Source organism: Polypterus senegalus, chromosome 15 (assembly GCF_016835505.1).
Source record: "Polypterus senegalus isolate Bchr_013 chromosome 15, ASM1683550v1, whole genome shotgun sequence".
Lineage (NCBI taxonomy): Eukaryota > Metazoa > Chordata > Cladistia > Polypteriformes > Polypteridae > Polypterus > Polypterus senegalus.
Window position 1 is genome coordinate 11,444,632 of NC_053168.1, and position 17,382 is coordinate 11,462,013.

General features: G+C 41.4%; 1 protein-coding gene across 2 annotated transcripts in view; it reads left to right on the plus strand.

The window, feature by feature from the left end:
- dnah5 (dynein, axonemal, heavy chain 5) overlaps positions 1–17,382 on the plus strand; it is a 390,322-nt gene that overhangs the window by 211,556 nt on the left and 161,384 nt on the right. For both annotated transcript variants that reach the window (XM_039736932.1, XM_039736933.1), the window contains exons 34-35: positions 412–636; positions 6,976–7,148. In XM_039736932.1, coding sequence (XP_039592866.1) covers positions 412–636; positions 6,976–7,148 — 398 coding nt within the window. The remainder of the gene's footprint in view (positions 1–411; positions 637–6,975; positions 7,149–17,382) is intronic.

A 17,382-nucleotide genomic window follows, 5' to 3' on the forward strand; every position in this document is an offset into this window, starting at 1 on the left:
ACTCGCCGTGACAGGCTTGAGGGAGACACACAGAATTTTATGAATGCGTTTTTAAAGATGATGAAGTTCTAAAGTTGTAAACTGTGCTGACAGATCTCTTCATATGGCACTGCTAATCCTTAACTTAAAATATAACTCCTGTACTTGTTATCATTCTGCTGTGTTAGGACTTCCTTTCGCTATATAATTTACTTTCATGGGAAAGTCAGCAAAGTGGGCTTTGGAGGATTAGAACCCCTTAAAGTGGCTACTGAATGATGAACACGTAAATCGTGACCTTTAGACATTCCCTGAAAGTGGATTTGTAATAATATTACTAATATATTTTATTTGTTTAATGTCATTTCTCTACTGAAAGCACTTTTTGAAGTAACCCTTCTTGCTAATAATGACTCTAAATTTGCTCAATAGGTTGGCCTGCTGGGAATTCAAATGATTTGGACCAGAGATTCAGAGGAAGCTTTAACAAATGCAAGGTACGACCGCAAGATCATGCCGAAGACAAACCAGGCTTTCTTGGACCTGCTGAACACTCTCATTGACATGACCACCAAGGACCTGAGTGCCATGGAGCGCATTAAATATGAGACCCTCATCACCATTCATGTGCACCAGAGAGATATCTTCGACGACCTGGTTAGTGCCGACTCTGTTTTGAATTCTGTATTAAACTGACTTGAATGAAAGAAAAGCTCTAAAGACAGAAGTGTATTGGTCTGTGACATTTTAGAGAATTATGACACACACGAAAAGCATAAATGATATTCTACAAAAAAAAAAAATGATACTCTCATGTCCGTTTTAGGTGCGTATGAATATAATGTGAGAAGCACCTACTGCAATAGTCATGTCCGTCTGTCTCTTTTATCATAAATAGAAATTCTGTCGAAACTCTGAAAATGCAAGTAAATTCAAGGAAAGCTGTAAAGAAACTGTTACATAAATTACTTTATTACACCACCAATATGACTAGAAGTCTACATTTGGATGAGAGTCCCAGAAATATGGCACCACACAAAACGCAGACTTGGAAGCACTGCTGCCAACTATTTTCAATGGAAAGTCGCTAACACATGCTCAAAAAGTCACCAGAAGTCGCCGAATGATGTAATGACCTCATTTGCATATCCATATTAACTCTTTAGACTCTGCCTCCATTGGCGTGGCCTGACATTAAGCTCATTTCTCAAAAAAATAGTACTAGAGATCTTTCGCTTACCAAGCGCTATAATTGAAGTGCAGCCGTTTGCCATTACAATGACGTATTGCATGGGTTTGTACACTTCTGCGATGTTTTTCTGTCTGCCTGCAATGACGGCTGATCTTAAGTGTCACCGTCTGGAGCGCCCACACCAAACAAGATCATTTCAAGAGAATTATTTCAAACAAGATCATTATTTCATATATATACCACCGAGACAGACGTGGAGAGAGCAAACCAAATGAACAACTTCTTTAACAGGTTTGACCACCCTAACCCACTCTCACCTCGGAGTACTGCACCCTGTACCCATCCTTCTGCTGATACCAGCATAGGTGAGACATCCCCACCCACAATTACGGCAGCCCAGGTGAGCAGATAGCTGAGAAGACTTCGTGCCAGCAAAGCAGCGGGTCCAGATGGTGTATCGCCACGACTGCTGAAGGCCTGTGCATTGGAGCTGAGGAGTCCTCTACCTCTATCTTCAACCTGAGCCTGGAACAGGGGAGAGTCTCAAGGCTTTGGAAAACATCTTGTATCACCCCTGTCCCAAAGGTATCACGTCCTAGTGAGCTGAATGACTTCCGGCCTGTCACTCTGATGTCACATGTGATGAAGACCATGGAGCGGCTGCTGCTTCACCACCTGAGACCACAGGTCTGCCACGCCCTCGACCCTCTGCAATTCACATACCAGGAGAAGGTGGGAGCGGAGGATGCTATCATCTATATGCTACACTGATCCCTCTCCCACTTGGACAGAGGCAATGGTGCTGTAAGAATTATGTTTTTGGACTTCTCTAGCGCTTTCAACACCATCCAACCTCTGCTTCTTAGGGACAAGCTGACTGAGATGGGAGTAGACTCACACCTGGTGCCATGGATCGTGGACTATCTTACAGACAGACCTCAGTATGTGCGTCTCGGGAACTGCAGGTCTGACATTGTGGTCAGCAGCACAGGAGCGCAGCAGGTGACTGTACTTTCTCCGGTCCTGTTCAGCCAACATACATCAGACTTCCAATATGACTCGGAGTCCTGCCATGTGCAAAAGTTCACTGATGACACTGCTATTGTGGGCTGCATCAGGAGTGGGCAGGAAGAGTACAGGAAGCTAATCAAAGACTTTGTTAAATGGTGCGACTCAAACCACTTGCACCTTAACACCAGCAAGACCAAGGAGATGGTGGTGGATTTTTGGAGGCCTAGGCCCCTCATGGACCCTGTGATCATCAGAGGTGACTGTGCAGAGGGTGCAGACCTATAAATACCTGGGAGTGCAGCTGGATGACAAATTGGACTGGACTGCCAATACTGATGCTCTATGCAAGAGAGGACAGAACGACTATACTTTCTTAGAAAGTTGGCGTCCTTCAACATCTGCAGTAAGATGCTGCAGATGTTTTACCAGACAGTTGTTGCAAGTGCCCTCTTCTACGCGGTGGTGTGCTGGGGAGGCAGCATAAAGATATAAGACGCCTCACGTCTGGACAAACTTGTTAAGAAGGCAGGCTCTATTGTAGGAGTAAAGTTGGACAGTTTAACATCTGTGGCAGAGCGATGGGCATTAAGCAAACTCCTGTCAATCATGGACACCCGGAGGAAAACCACGCAGACACTGGGAGAACATGCAAACTCCACGCAGGGAGGACCCAGAAAGCGAACCCGGGTCTCCTAACTGCGAGACAGCAGCGCTACCACTGCGCCACTGTACTGCCCCCCTATTGGATCATCAATTTGAAAATCAAAACAACTAACCAATCGGATATCTTAATTTTCCAGGCACTGCCCACTCAAAACAAGGTTTAACATGTCTATGTCAGTGTCCAGTGTGCCCCATCGAACTACATCATAGCAATCAGTTGTTACATGAATTGTTGTCAGCGATTGGAGGAAAGAAACGTCACTCATGTCAACTGAAAATGTCTCTAGATTTATCGATAGGCTCTCTTTTAAAATTAAGTCAGCAAAGGGGTCTGAAAAGTTGTTAGATGTAGCCAGAAAGTCGCCAAGTTGGGAACACTGCTTAGGAGCATGTGTGCTGCAAATATAACGCAACCTGGAGATCGGGGGGCTCAGTCGCCTTGCTGTCTGCAGAGCCTGCAGGTTCCACATCATCCAATTGAGTGTCTTTATCTTGATCATCTGGCAACCAGTGATATTTCAGTTCTGATATTAATTGTAGTTTTAGTTTTTATTTCATAAAATTAATTTTTATTTTTATTTCGCTCTATTTTTCAGTGGAGTCAACAATTTTGATTTTTATTTAGTTCTGTGTTTAAAATTTTTGTTTTTATTTTATTTAGATCTGGCCTTTTTACATAATGTAAGAGCTATTTCCTAGTTACATAAGATTCATACTGTCATATGAAAAAGTTTGGGAACTCCTCTTAATTCTTTGGATTTTTGTTTATCATTGGCAGAGCTTTCAAAATAGCAACTTCCTTTTAATATACGACATGCCTTATGGAAGCAGTAGGAATTCAGCAGTGACATTCAGTTTATTGGATTAACAGAAAATATACAATATGCATCATAACAAAATTAGACAGGTACATAAATGTGGGCACCCCAACAGAGATATGACATCAATAGTTGAGCCTCTAGACGCTGTCCTCCTATAGCCTTTGACGAGTGACTGGATTCTGGACTGAGGTATTTCTGACTCTTCTTCCATACAAAATCTCTCCAGTTCAGTTCAATTTGATGGACAGCCTGCTTCAAATCATCCCATAGATTTTCAATGATATTCAAGTCAGGGGACTGTGACGGCCATTCCAGAACATTGTACTTCTCCCTCATGAATGTCTTTGTAGATTTCGAACTGTGTTTTGGGTCATTGTCTTGTTCAAATATCCAACCCCTGCATAACTTCAACTTTGTGACTGATGCTTGAACATTATCCTGAAGAATTTGTTGCTATTGGGTTGAATTCATCCGACCCTCGACTTTAACAAGGGCCCCAGTCCCTGAACTAGCCACACAGCCTCCACCACATTTGACAGTGGGTAGCAGGTGTTTTTCTTGGACTGCGGTGTTCTTCTTCCGCCATGCAAAGCACTTTTTGTTCTGACCAAATAACTCCATTTTTGTCTCATCAGTCCAAAGCACTTTGTTCCAAAATGACTCTGGCTTGTCTAAATGAGTATTTGCATACAAGCGACTCTGTTTGTGACGTGAGTGCAGAAAGGGCATCTTTCTCATCACTCTGCCATACAGCAATGCCGTTAAACACAGCTTGACTATCGATAGATAGATAGATACTTTATTAATCCCAAGAGGAAATTTACAAATGACCAAACAAATCAAGTGGCCTAATGAGTGTAGTCGGCAGGATCAAATGTTTCAACGCAAGAACCCAGTCTGTTTCTGTTAAGCTTTAAACAAGCACGCATTTCGAGAGATGTGTTCATGTTGCAGCAACATCCATTGCTCAGACAGTCACACAGTGAAAGTATTTGCTCGATGAATGCCTGTGACGCAGGTACACAGACGAGGTCCTCAGCCACTGGCACCACTGGTATGTTGGTGATTCCTGCCGCCAGTACTGCAGTGCAGTCCTGGTGCCAGAGAAGTGCTGGACTTCCACTAAGTACTGATCCAGTAGGTCCTGCACTGAACCTCCGAGACTCTTTTCTTCTTCTCGCACACATTACATTTGCTTTTATTATCATCTGCGCTGTAATTACAGTATTTACACACTTTTCTTTCTCACTTTCTACCCGTAAACATCTGTGCAAAACTCGCCATCGTCAACCACACGTGCTTACTGCTTCAACCCAATGAACCAAATGTACTTAATCAAACAAACAACGGTCCTTTACGGAAGTTACGCCGCGTGACTCTAGTAAGCCCAAGGTACGAGATCACCGCATAATAAATAGCGCAACATAAATGAATGCTCAGGGCGGCCTACAAACAACCCCACTGCACGACTGAACGAAAATGCCATTACTGTTTCTTTTCGTCTTTACTCAATTTTCGTTCTCATTTTAGTTCATTCACATATCATTAATTTTAATTTTTATTTAGTTTAAGTTTCTCCGTTTGCCTTAATTTCAGTTCTCGTTCTTGTAAAACGAAAAAACAATTATTTTTAGTTCTACTTCTCGTTTTCGTTATGAAAATATCACTTCTGGCAACAAATCTAGTGTTTCAAAACATTAGCAGCTTTAAACCTTTTTTTGTGACGTTATAACTAAGAAATATTTGTTCATTGCAACCTTTTCTACACACAGTTGTGACCAAATAATAAAAATAAAATGTACGTCTATCCACTAGTTTCATTTCCTAGTCATTTTCTAACCTGCATTGTCCTGATAAGGGTCGCTGGGAGTGCTGGAGCCGATTCCAGCCAGCATAGGGTGCAAGGCAGGAACAAACCCCGGACAGGGCGACAGCCCACTGTAGGACGAACACACACTCACACACACCCAACTACACTCTAGGGCCGGTTCAGTATCGCCAACCCACCTGACCTTTAAACCTTTAGACTGTGGGAGGAAACTCACGCAGACACTGGGAAAACATGCAAACTCTGTGCATGGAGGACCAGGGACGTGAATCCCGGTCTCCTTATTGCAAGGAATTGTTATGTGAAAAACATAATACTCTATCTGTTGTTAGTGGGCACTTATACTTACAAAAGAGCGTTAACTGCTATACAAATTGAGAAACATAGTACTTTTAATTGAACATCTAATGAGCACATTTGCTGCTCAACGAATTGACAAAACACCACCATGTTCTCTTAATGTCTGTTTAAATCCTGCCAACTACGCTACTTATACAAGGACTATTTATTGTCACCAATAGCGGGTTGGATAATGGATAGATGAATGAATCTAACGTGTATATCTCGGCTATATGGTTGTGAGACATGGATGCTATCCAGTGACCTGAGACAAAGACTGGACTCCTTCGGTAATGTGTCTCTCCGGAATATCCTTGGGTACCATTGGTTTGACTTTGTGTTGCTCATGGAGTCCCGAATGAGGCACATTACCTGCATTGTGAGGGAGCGTCAGTTACGGCATTTCGGCCATGTGGCGCGTTTCCCTGAGGGTGATCCAGCTCATAGGATCCTCATTGTTGTGGACCTGAGTGGCTGGGCCAGGCCAAGGGGTCGCCCACGTAACACCTGGCGGGTGGGACTGGACTGCGTGTCTGCCTGGGGCGTTGCCAACCAGGATACTGAGCTGTTTCATCGTGTGGTGGGTGCAGCAACGCACTGTACCAGTGCATGCTCCCCAGCTTGACTTGACTTGTATGTCTTGAGGGTATGGGAAGAAAATTGGGATGTCTAGAGATGGACACTGCAAAATTCACCCAAGGAATGACCAGACTCGGGTTTTAATGGCAAGACTCTGGAATTGTGATGTGGCAGCTAAATTCTGTGCCACCATGCCAGCCCACTTTTTAGCTAATTTTTGTAATACACTATTGACATTTTATTAGGCCTTCTTATTATTTTCAATAGCTGTCAGGAGGCGACCATTTTGATGATTTGTGATCACAATCCCTGAAATTCTTCATTTGCACGTTTTTCATCTTGTATAATCATATGGCAGGAATTTATTTTTTAAGTAATTCATTAAATTAGTGTAAGGAGAAGGGGAAGTGGAGTAGCCGCCTCAAATTACACATACAGCACGTGTAAACTTTTAATGTTGTTTTCTTGGTTTTGTGCACCTCTTTAAACATTTGTTGGATATGCGGACTTAAGAAATCCTGTGGATTACATTACAACTGAATATTTTCTCGTATTTTTTGCAGTGCCGCTTTCATATCAAAACTCCAAGCGATTTTGAATGGCTGAAACAGTGCCGATTTTACTTTAATGAGGATTCTGACAAGATGCTTATTAACATCACGGACGTGGAATTTATTTACCAGAATGAATTTCTGGGTTGCACTGACAGGCTGGTTATAACGCCTCTCACCGACAGGTACGTAGTGTGTCCTAATTATTTTATTTTTCTTATATTGTAAATTGTTATGTGAAAGATATAATACTCTATCTGTTGTTAATGGCCACTTATACTTACAAAAGAGCGTTAACTGTTGTCCAAAGTTACATGAAAAGTTATTGTTCAAAAATACACTGTGTGCACAATTATTAAGCAAGTTGTATTTTTTGGATTCATTTTAATATGGAACAAATACAGTGCTATCAGTCAATCCAAAATGTTAATAAACCTGTAACTTGCATGTTTTACAAAGGAAATGTGAGTGTGAACATCATCAGGGGAATACATATGTGTGTAGGCGACTATTAGTGTGCAGAATTATTACGCAACTAAAGGAAAAATGAAAAACTTCCCATCTCACTTGTTTGTTTTCATCTGTAAAAGTGAGAATAATAAACAACTCCATCCATCCATCCATCAATTATCCAACACGCTATATCCCAACTACAGGGTCACGGGGGTCTGCTGGAGCCAACCCCAGCCAACATAGGGCGCAAGGCAGGAAACAAACCCCGGGCAGGGCGCCAGCCAAGCACCAAACTAAGGACAATTTAAGATCGCCAATGCACCTGACCTGCATGTCTTTGCATGGGGAGAACATGCAAACTCCACGCAGGGAGGACCCGGTAAGCGAACCCGGGTCTCCTTACTGCGAGGCAGCAGTGGTACCCACTGTGCCACTGTGCCGCCCATAAACAACTCATAATTTACAAATAAACATTTCTGACATTTCAAAAAAAAAAAGAAATAAAAATCATTGCCCAATATAGCCATCCTTCTTTTCAATAACAGTCATAAGCCTTCCATTCATGGAGTCTTGTCAGTTTCTTGATCTGTTGACAACTTTTTGTGCAGCAGCAACAACCACAGCCTCTCTCAGATGGATGAATTCCCGTTCAGAGACGTGTTCTCTTTTCCTTGCCGTTTAAGAAGGGCTTTAGGTCAGGTGAGGAAGGGGGCCGTGTCATTTTTCTTTTATCTTTAAGGCCTTTACTGGTTAGCCACACAGTGGAGTACTTTAATGCATGTGATGGTGCATTGGCCTGCATAAAAATCATGGTCTTCTAGAAAGATGCAGATTTTTTCTTTTACCACCGCTTGAATAAAGTGTCTTTGTCTTCTAAAAACTGGCAATAATTTTGGGAGTTGTTTTTGAGTCCATCTTAAACCTGCAAAGGTCCAACTAGCTCATCTTTAATAATACCAGACCATACCAGTACCCCGCCTTCATCATCGAAGTGAGCTCTGTGCCCGTTACTGATCCAGCCACGGGCCCATTTATCTGCTCCGTCAAGAGTCCCTCTCATCTCATCAGTCCATAAAACCTCTGAAAAATCTGTCTCCAGATACTGCTTGGCCCAGTCTTGACGTTTCAGTTTATGTGTCTTGTTCGGTGGTGGTTGGGTTTCAGCCTTCTTTACCTTGGCCATGTCTCTTAGCACTGAATACCTTGTACTTCTGGGCAGTTCTGGAATATGACGGCACTGGAGGATGATGGGTTCCTGGTAACTTCACGTTTGATTCTTCTCAAATCTTTGGCAGTTAATTTACGTCGAAACCTGTTTCTTGTGGCCCTGTTGACAACTTGCAACAAAATGTTTGATGGTTCTGTGATCACGCCCCAAAATCTGAGCAATTTCAGTTTCAAGAATGCTACATCCCCCTGAAAGACTTTTTACAATTTTTGACTTTCTATTGTCGGTTAAATCTCTTTATTGGTCCATTTTGCCTAATAATTCTGCACACCTTGATATAGGGTGTTGATCTCCTTAGGCCACACCCTCCCTCATTACACAAATACACATCACCTGGTATGCTTAACTCCAATCACTATTCAAGTTTGTACAGCTTAGAGTCGGGATACATAAATAAAAATGAAGCTATGGTCAAAGTACTCACTTGCCTGATAATTGTGCATGCAGTGCATACCCGGAGTGGTATTATTTATCGTGGATGAACCTGGAAGGTGATCCTCAGACGTGCACGTGTGGCAGAGATAAGAGTAAAGAAGGAAAAGTCTAATGCAGGGGTTCTTAACCTTAGGTCCATGGATGGGTTTCAGGGGGTCCGCGAGGGTCAGATAAAAATTAACGTTTGTATTCACTGTACAGCCCGGTACTGTTGATTTTTCTCGCACGTTCATTCATGGCTTGGCCTACTTGGAGGATATCTTTGGCCCTATGAATGAAGTAAATCTGTCACCATAATGGATGCTGCTGAAAGAATGAAAGTTTTTCTGGCCAAGGTGCCGCTGTGGAAAAGGAGGTTGGAGGCAAACTTTCCAGTGTTAGAAGAAGTGCTTCAGAGACAATCAAATCTCGATAAATAAAGTACATTATATTCATTGCATGGAAAGTTGTGTTTATGCGAATATTTCTGGGGAAGGGGGTCCATAGCTTTCATCAGATTCTCAAAGGGGTCTGTGACTCAAAAAAAAGTTAAGAATCACTGGTCTAATGCAGGGCCGGATTAAGACCCTTAGATGCCCTAAGCACTAAGTCATTTTGGTGCCCCCTTACACTAGTAATTCAAAATATTAAAACAATAACTAGAAAATAAAATTTTATTTATTTTATTTTATTGACATGAAAACCGTAGATTTACCATTTTGATTATTTAATTTATTGATGGCGTTTGTGTCAGTTTAGCAAATCTATTTATGCATATTCTTAGTACAAGATTTGAAGAATATTTTGTGAAAATTTTGTTAGTAAATCTCTATTAGTAAAAAAAGTTATAAACAATTTTATCCAATAGTAATCAGTTGTACGATTTTCACTTTTACATAATGTAAATGAATTTTAAAATATCCAAAAATGGAATTAAATAGACTTACCAGAACATTTTCTCCTCAAACTGAGACGATTTTTTGTTTTTGCTTAAAACAGAAAATAATGCTTTCTACGCACAAGAAATTTATTTTAAGTTAAATAACAGATAATTCACGAAACACAACAATTACGTGATAATTTTTAATCAACTATTAACTATTATTTAAAAATAAAAAAACATATTGTTTTGAATTGAATTATTTTCACAATATTTTGGCATCCGGGAGGGGCTCAGAGTAGCGCCGCTGGTCCTCCACATCGAGAGGAGTCAGATGAGGTGGCTCGGGCATCTGATCAGGATGCCTCCTGGACGCCTCCCTGGTGAGGTGTTCTGGGCACGTCCAACCAGGAGGAGGCACCGGGGAAGACCCAGAACACACTGGAGGGTCTATGTCTCCCGGCTGGCCTGGGAACGCCTTGGGATTCCCCCGGAAGATCTGGAAGAAGTGGCCGGGGAGAGGGAAGGCTGGGCCTCTCTGCTTAAGCTGCTGCCCCCGCGACCCGACCTCGGATAAGCGGAAGAGGATAAATGGATGGAATATTTTGGCATAACATGGCATTTAAGGGAATTGCCATGAAACGGGAATTCCCCATCGTAGATGGCACCAGTATGCGGAACGCACTGCGTAAGGCGCCATCTATGAACAGTGACGCCATTAAATTCCGAAAATGGCTATAAATTTAATGAGTTATGTGAAAAATTCGGCCATGAAAAATTTTTGTGGTGCCCCCTTTACCCTTGATGCCCTAAGCATTTTCTTACTTTGCTGATATGGTTAATCCAGCACTGGTCTAATGGGAGATATACTGTATATACGAGGAGAGAGAAAGAATGTTTGTAGATGTAAGGGAAACATGGGAGCAGAATTGAGGGCAACTCCAGAGCATGTGGAGAAATGAACTTACGTACAGAAAGGATCAGGAGTAAGGCCCACAGCAAAGTGTATGAGGGGTGTGATATATAATCGCTGTGCAATTAGACATTGGGTGTGCTGCTAATTTAGATTTTCTAGATTTTTAAAAATTGCGTTCCAAGATGGGTTTTAATTAAGAGAAAGGTCTCACTGCCACATTGAGCTTCAAGCAATACAATACAATACAATTTATTTTTTGTATAACCCAAAATCACACAGGAAGTGCCGCAATGGGCTTTAACAGGCCCTGCCTCTTGACAGCCCCCCAGCCTTGACTCTCTAAGAAGATAAGAAAAAACTCCCAAAAAAAACCCTTGTAGGGAAGAAACTTCAGGAAAGGCAGTTCAAAGAGAGACCCCTTTCCATGTAGGCTGGGTGTCAAAAAAAGGGGGGGGTCAATACAATACAATACAATACACAGAACAGAACACAAGTCATCCTCAATATAGTATAAAAATAAAAATTTTACAAGTACGGAGCAGAATTTAATAGTAGCTGATATCACATAATATGATTTGGATTTGTTTCGAGTCCTGGAGACCTCAGCCATCAAGCTGCCTCCCCCAATTGGCCATTCCACAGCTGAAACAGCGCTGGGCCAGCCAATCCGATGAAAGGACCTCTCTACCCCACGATTCCAGCGATCCTCCTTCAGAGATGACTTTACCTTAGGCAGGCAAAACAACTTGGCAGGTGGGCCGCATTGGGTCTTAAAAAGACGCTTTGTGTAGCTCAGCATAAAGAGAGGAGACGGCTTTCTACTAGGGGAAAGAGAAAGAGAAAAAACTTTGAGAAGGTAATGTGAGAAAGGAGAGGAGAGATTTGACTCGACGAGGTAAACACCTCACCCCCACAAACTGACCACAGAGCTGAAAACAGAAAATAAAAGACGTAGAAGTGCACCCCAATTGTCAAAATCTTTCAGCTTTACCTCATTTACAAAAAAAATACAAATAAATGGTGGTTCAGAAATGCATGTCAGGTAGAGTAACCTAAGCCAGCGGTTCTCAAACTTTTGTATTTTGCGCTAACCCCCTCCCCTTTTTCTACCTGGAATAATTCTGCGCCCCCTGCATAATATAAGATAGATGAGAATAACCCAGGATACAATTAACAAAGGTATGACACTCGTGCTGTGTCGCTGTATCCTATCATTTTTACTTCCATAAGATTTGCATGTGTTTGGCTAACTTCGATGAAATATTTGCAGTTAATTTTTTTTAAAGTGCTTTAATAACCGTTAAAAAGCCTTGTGTGGTTTTTGGTAGTAATTCTAATTCCAAAAACAAAGAATACATTATTTATTCTTATTTAATTATTTTTTATGTAAAGAAACGATTAAATATGTTTTAATTTTTTTAAATCTCGTAAACGAGGACACCAAGGAAGTCAATCTGCGCGCGACGAACGTATTTTCTTCAGACAAATATTATACCGCTGTTAGTTGTATCATGAAAATAACCCAATACAGTAATCCCTCCTCGATCGCGGGGGTTGCGTTCCAGACCCCCCCACGATAGGTGAAAATCCGCGAAGTAGAAACCATATGTTTGTATGGTTATTTTTATATATTTTAAGCCCTTATAAACTCTCCCACACTGTTTATAAATATTCCCCGCTGAGTTATACAGCATAATACCTTTGTATTCTCTTAGATATTAGGTAAGATTCATTGAAATTATGTATATAAACACACTGTTTATATACAGTAAAACCTAAATATTATTTTAAAGGTATTGAGTGTCTCCGATATCACATGTTACAGCCATTACGATAGACAGGCCACCAGCAATAAATACGTACAATGCAAGAAAAATAGTATACAGTAAATGTGTACAGCGACACTAAACGTATGTACATGTACTAAGTACTGTAAGTAGAAAATTAATTATGGTTATTTACCAACAATGACACGATGACTTGTCCGATAACAATGAGTTTAATTTTACTGCACAACAAAGGAGAGCGTTACTACGGAAGCGTATTACTGCCACGACATAATAAAAAAAATATGCTCACTATCACGTTATAACGTGAAAATATTACATTATAACGTGAAAACATCACGTTAAAACGAGAAATCGTATCATGTGATAACGTGAAAATATAAGATTATAACGTGAAAACATCACGTTAAAACGTAAAATCGCTGTTTGTTGGATAAGCATGAAGCCATATCATGAGCCTTGAAAAACCATCAATCGCTCCATCCATCCATCCATTTTCTAACCCGCTGAATCCGAATAGGGTCCATTTATACATATTCCAAACGGCTTTAGTTTGTCATAAGAGTCAACATGCCACATAAAATTAGGTCCAGGATTAATGTACACGCGTCGCATCAGTCGATTCCTCTGTCTTTGCTCAACACCACGGGGGTCTAGAAACTTTATTAAATGCCTCACCGTGGTTTGGGTCACAACATGCCCAGCTTGAATGCAGCTGAGATGGTGTAGCTTGTATCCATGGAGCCTTCCGTGCCCTTCCAGCTGGTCAATGAGAAATGATGCTACCTCCAAAATGTCGGACTGATTCTTTCTTCTGTAAAGCCCCATGTCTTTTAAAATTCTTCTCAGTGTACGCATACTTATTACAAAACCATCCACCTTAGTCAGCAGGAGCAGAATCTCTCCATGTCTGACCCCAAGCATAAAGTAGAATTTGATCAAGTCGTGTAAATGAGCCATCTGACCGTTTCATTTGCAGACGTGCACTCCTCACTGGATAACCAAAAAAGTTTCACGTTATAACATGAAACTTTATCACGTAATTACGTGAAATAGTATCACGTTTTAACGTGATACTATTTGTCGTTTTAACGTGATGTTTTCACGTTATAATCTTATATTTTCACGTTATCACATGATATGATTTCTCGTTTTAACGTGATGTTTTCACGTTATAATGTAATATTTTCACGTTATAACGTGATAGTGAGCATATTTTTTTTATTATGTCGTGGCAGTAATACGCTTCCGTACGTTACAGCCCTTAAAGGAGACTCTTCAGGCGATTGTGTAGCACCGCCGTTGTTCTTCTTCTCGCAGTCTTCAATCCAAATCCCTAAAGCAGATTCCATCCAGACTACTTACTGCCTTATTACATCCACTTACAACTCGTTTTGCACCCTGGTTAAAAGGACACTGCGGCCGTAGATCTTATATTCCTTTCCTACTTTTTAAATAAAAAGAATCGTAGCCTTCAACAAATCCAAAACGTTTACCTTTTCGGCAATCGTTAACATCTTCCGTTTGCGCTTGGGCACGGCCCCTGAAGCAGTAGCAGATCGTTTTGGAGCCATAATGAAGGGCTTGACTATGAACAAAGATAAACACAAAAGAGCACAACTCTTTACACAGCGAAACACGTTGATGCTGAATGAGCGAGACGAGACTTCCTGGTTAACACTGCATTCAGTATGCAGAAACTTAACTGCGTCCTCTGATTGGTTAGCTTTTCAGTCAGGAGAACTTAACTGTGTGCTCTGATTGGTTAGCTTCTCAGTCATCCGCCAATAGTGTCCCTTGTATGAAATCAACTGGGGAAGCATGTACAGGAAGTAAAAAGGACACATTGTCCTCAGAACCCGCGAAGCAGCAAAAAATCCACGTTATATATTTAATTACGCTTTCATATAAAATTCTCGATAGAGTGAAGCTACGAAAGTCGAAGCGCGATATAGCAAGGGATTACTGTACACAGTAAATTATTTAACTCAATTTGGCAATATTGGCTACGCTGCCAATGTGGTGCAATCGCGCAACATTATCACCTGATCAGCTATTACCCGAATGTTCGCGACAGATACCGATACGTCTTGAACTTCATGGATTGAAAATACGCGACTAGAAAAGCAGCAGCGGCGCCATTCGTCATAGAAACAAACTTCAAATAGAAAAGGAGCTCAGAGTGTCGTATCTCGAATATCAAACCAAACCTGGACAGGCTGTGTACTTTAAAGCAGGCACATATCAGTGCTTCCCAACCTCTCCCAAACCATGGCACCTTTAGTGAAATCTTTTCAGCTAACGGCACCCCTTCACTCTGATATGTAACTACTCAAATTAACAATTTAATCTTAACTCATCAGTTGAGTAGAATGAGATTCCTATTTTTATAAGGCGTACCAACTACACATTTTTGCATTTACAAAGGTAACAAAAATAAATTGCCAGTAAACCAGTCTCAAATGAAAAACTTGAACACAACACAAACATGAAAAGTGCAATAAGGCACAAAGCAGACTATAACGTCATAATTAATGGGAAGGCTGGCTTCGAAGAGAATTTGAAAGTTTGTCCATACGAGCTCGAACTGCGGTTGACAAACACACTCGTAAGTCATAAACATCCTCTGTGTTTTGTCTTCAGTAAATTAGAGCTAATATTTATTAATTCGTCAGACTGCAGTTGAAATAGGATGCCCGCTGGACTGTATTAAAGCACACAGGTAGCATGACTTTAGTCTTGAGGTGTAACTGGTATTATTATTTTTATTATCAGTTCAAATCAAATTTTTTTTATGTTCTGACACCTGGTAACAGCACCCTTGTGGCGCTTTTCCACTGCATAGTACGGCACAGCACGGTTCAGTACAGCTCACCTTGGTTCGGCTCAGTTCAGCTCGGTTTGCGTTTCGACTGCAGTTTAGTACCGTTTTAGAGTGGGCGGGATTATTCACGTGTCGTTAAGGTTCACTGACCTCCTGAAAAACTTTTTCATTCCGCGTCGCCCCATCCAGCCTCTCGCTGGATCCGCTCCTCGGCTACCAACGAGAGGAACGTCTGTACTTTCTCAATAGACCACGAAACAGCCATTTTTGGTTAAAGGTGTGTCCGAACCTTCGCTGGCTGTGCTAAAAATCTAGCGGGTCTGTTGTGTCTCCTGTCGCAAGTTCAGTGACGCAGTAATGACGATTTTCTCCGGCCAATCAGTGACCAGAAGAGTTTACACGTCACGTTTTGGTAACGGTTCGGCGCGCTTGGAACCTCGGCTGAGGTGGTACTAAAAAAAGGACCAGGTACCAGGTACTGTTCCCAGTGGAAAACCCCCCAAAAGTGAGCTGAACTGAACCGTGTCATGCCGTACTATGCTGTGGAAAAGCGCCATTGGTTCGTGCTCACGGCATACCAGGGTGCCGCGGCACACGGGTTGGGAAGCACTGCATTAGATCGATGCCTTTGAAATGTTTTATTTTAATTTTAGTTATAATGCATTCATTATGATTATATTTTTGCAAATTTTAATTTGAAATCAAAATGTAAAAAATTCCTTTTGATGTCTTGTTCATTTATTTGATGCCCCCCTTGTACAGCCTTGGCCATGTTTTGAAGGAGACATTCCAGAATTTACCTGAAGAATGCTTCTTCTTAGGCAGAAAATATTAAGAAAATACTCCTGTTTAGACAGTAAACGCCTATTGTGAATGACCGTTAGGCAGTTATGCCTTCTTGCAGTTGACTCTGATGTCTCTAATGACTAATTCACGTTTCTGTACCCGTCCTCTCAGCCACACCTCAGATATGAACATCCTCTGATGTGGTGCAATTCCGATGTCCACCTGTATGACCATTTTTAGGAGCGTTCACATAGAACGAGCAAAGCAGCAAATGTGGGCAGAAGTTGGCATGTCTGTCTGTCCATCTGTCCGATTGAAACAACTCAGCCCCCCATAGACCAATTTTGTTGAGATGTGGCATGCTTATTCTTCAGAGATTTTTTTTTTTCAAACTGTTCAATTTGTGTTTAGATATCTCAAACAGATCACACTGTACGGAGTTTTAAAATTTCAAAATTGAAAAGCATTGGTGACTCTGCAAACTCGTCCGTAAAACAGAGAAAACGTTTGGTGGAACCTCAACTAAGAGTCCATTTACTGCTTCAGTTGTAGATGTTTCTCTTTTACTTGTCTGACTGCCACTCAGATGCCCAATGCCAAGTGAGTCGAACACCGGGCAGAAAACACTTCACACAGCAGTGCCCTCTCCTGGTGCATCAGGGGACGTTTAGGATGCCAGCCCATTGCAGGGTTTTATTGTCATTTGAATGCTTAAGAATACTTTAAGTGCACTTCATTGTATCACATCTCGCCTGAAGAAGGGGCCTGAGTTGCCTCGAAAGCTTGCATATTGTAATCTTTTCAGTTAGCCAGTTAAAGGTGCCATTTTGCTTGGCTTTTCTCTACATTCAAAATTAGTTGTAATAAATTGAGGATTGTCATCTTCCTCTTCTTCTTTTTCTTCTTCGTCCTCTTCATCACTTCCCACCTCTATGTGGGGTTGATGTGCTTGATCAACCTTCTCCAAGCAGCTCTGTCCTACTAATCCTCGCCAATCAAGCCCTTTTCCTTCAGATCTTCTTTGAGTTTATCCATCCATCTCCACTTTGGCCCCCCTCACTTTTTTTCCCCTCTTTTGCCCACACATTCCATGTCATGACACGTTCACACCAATAATTAATTGATCTCTGA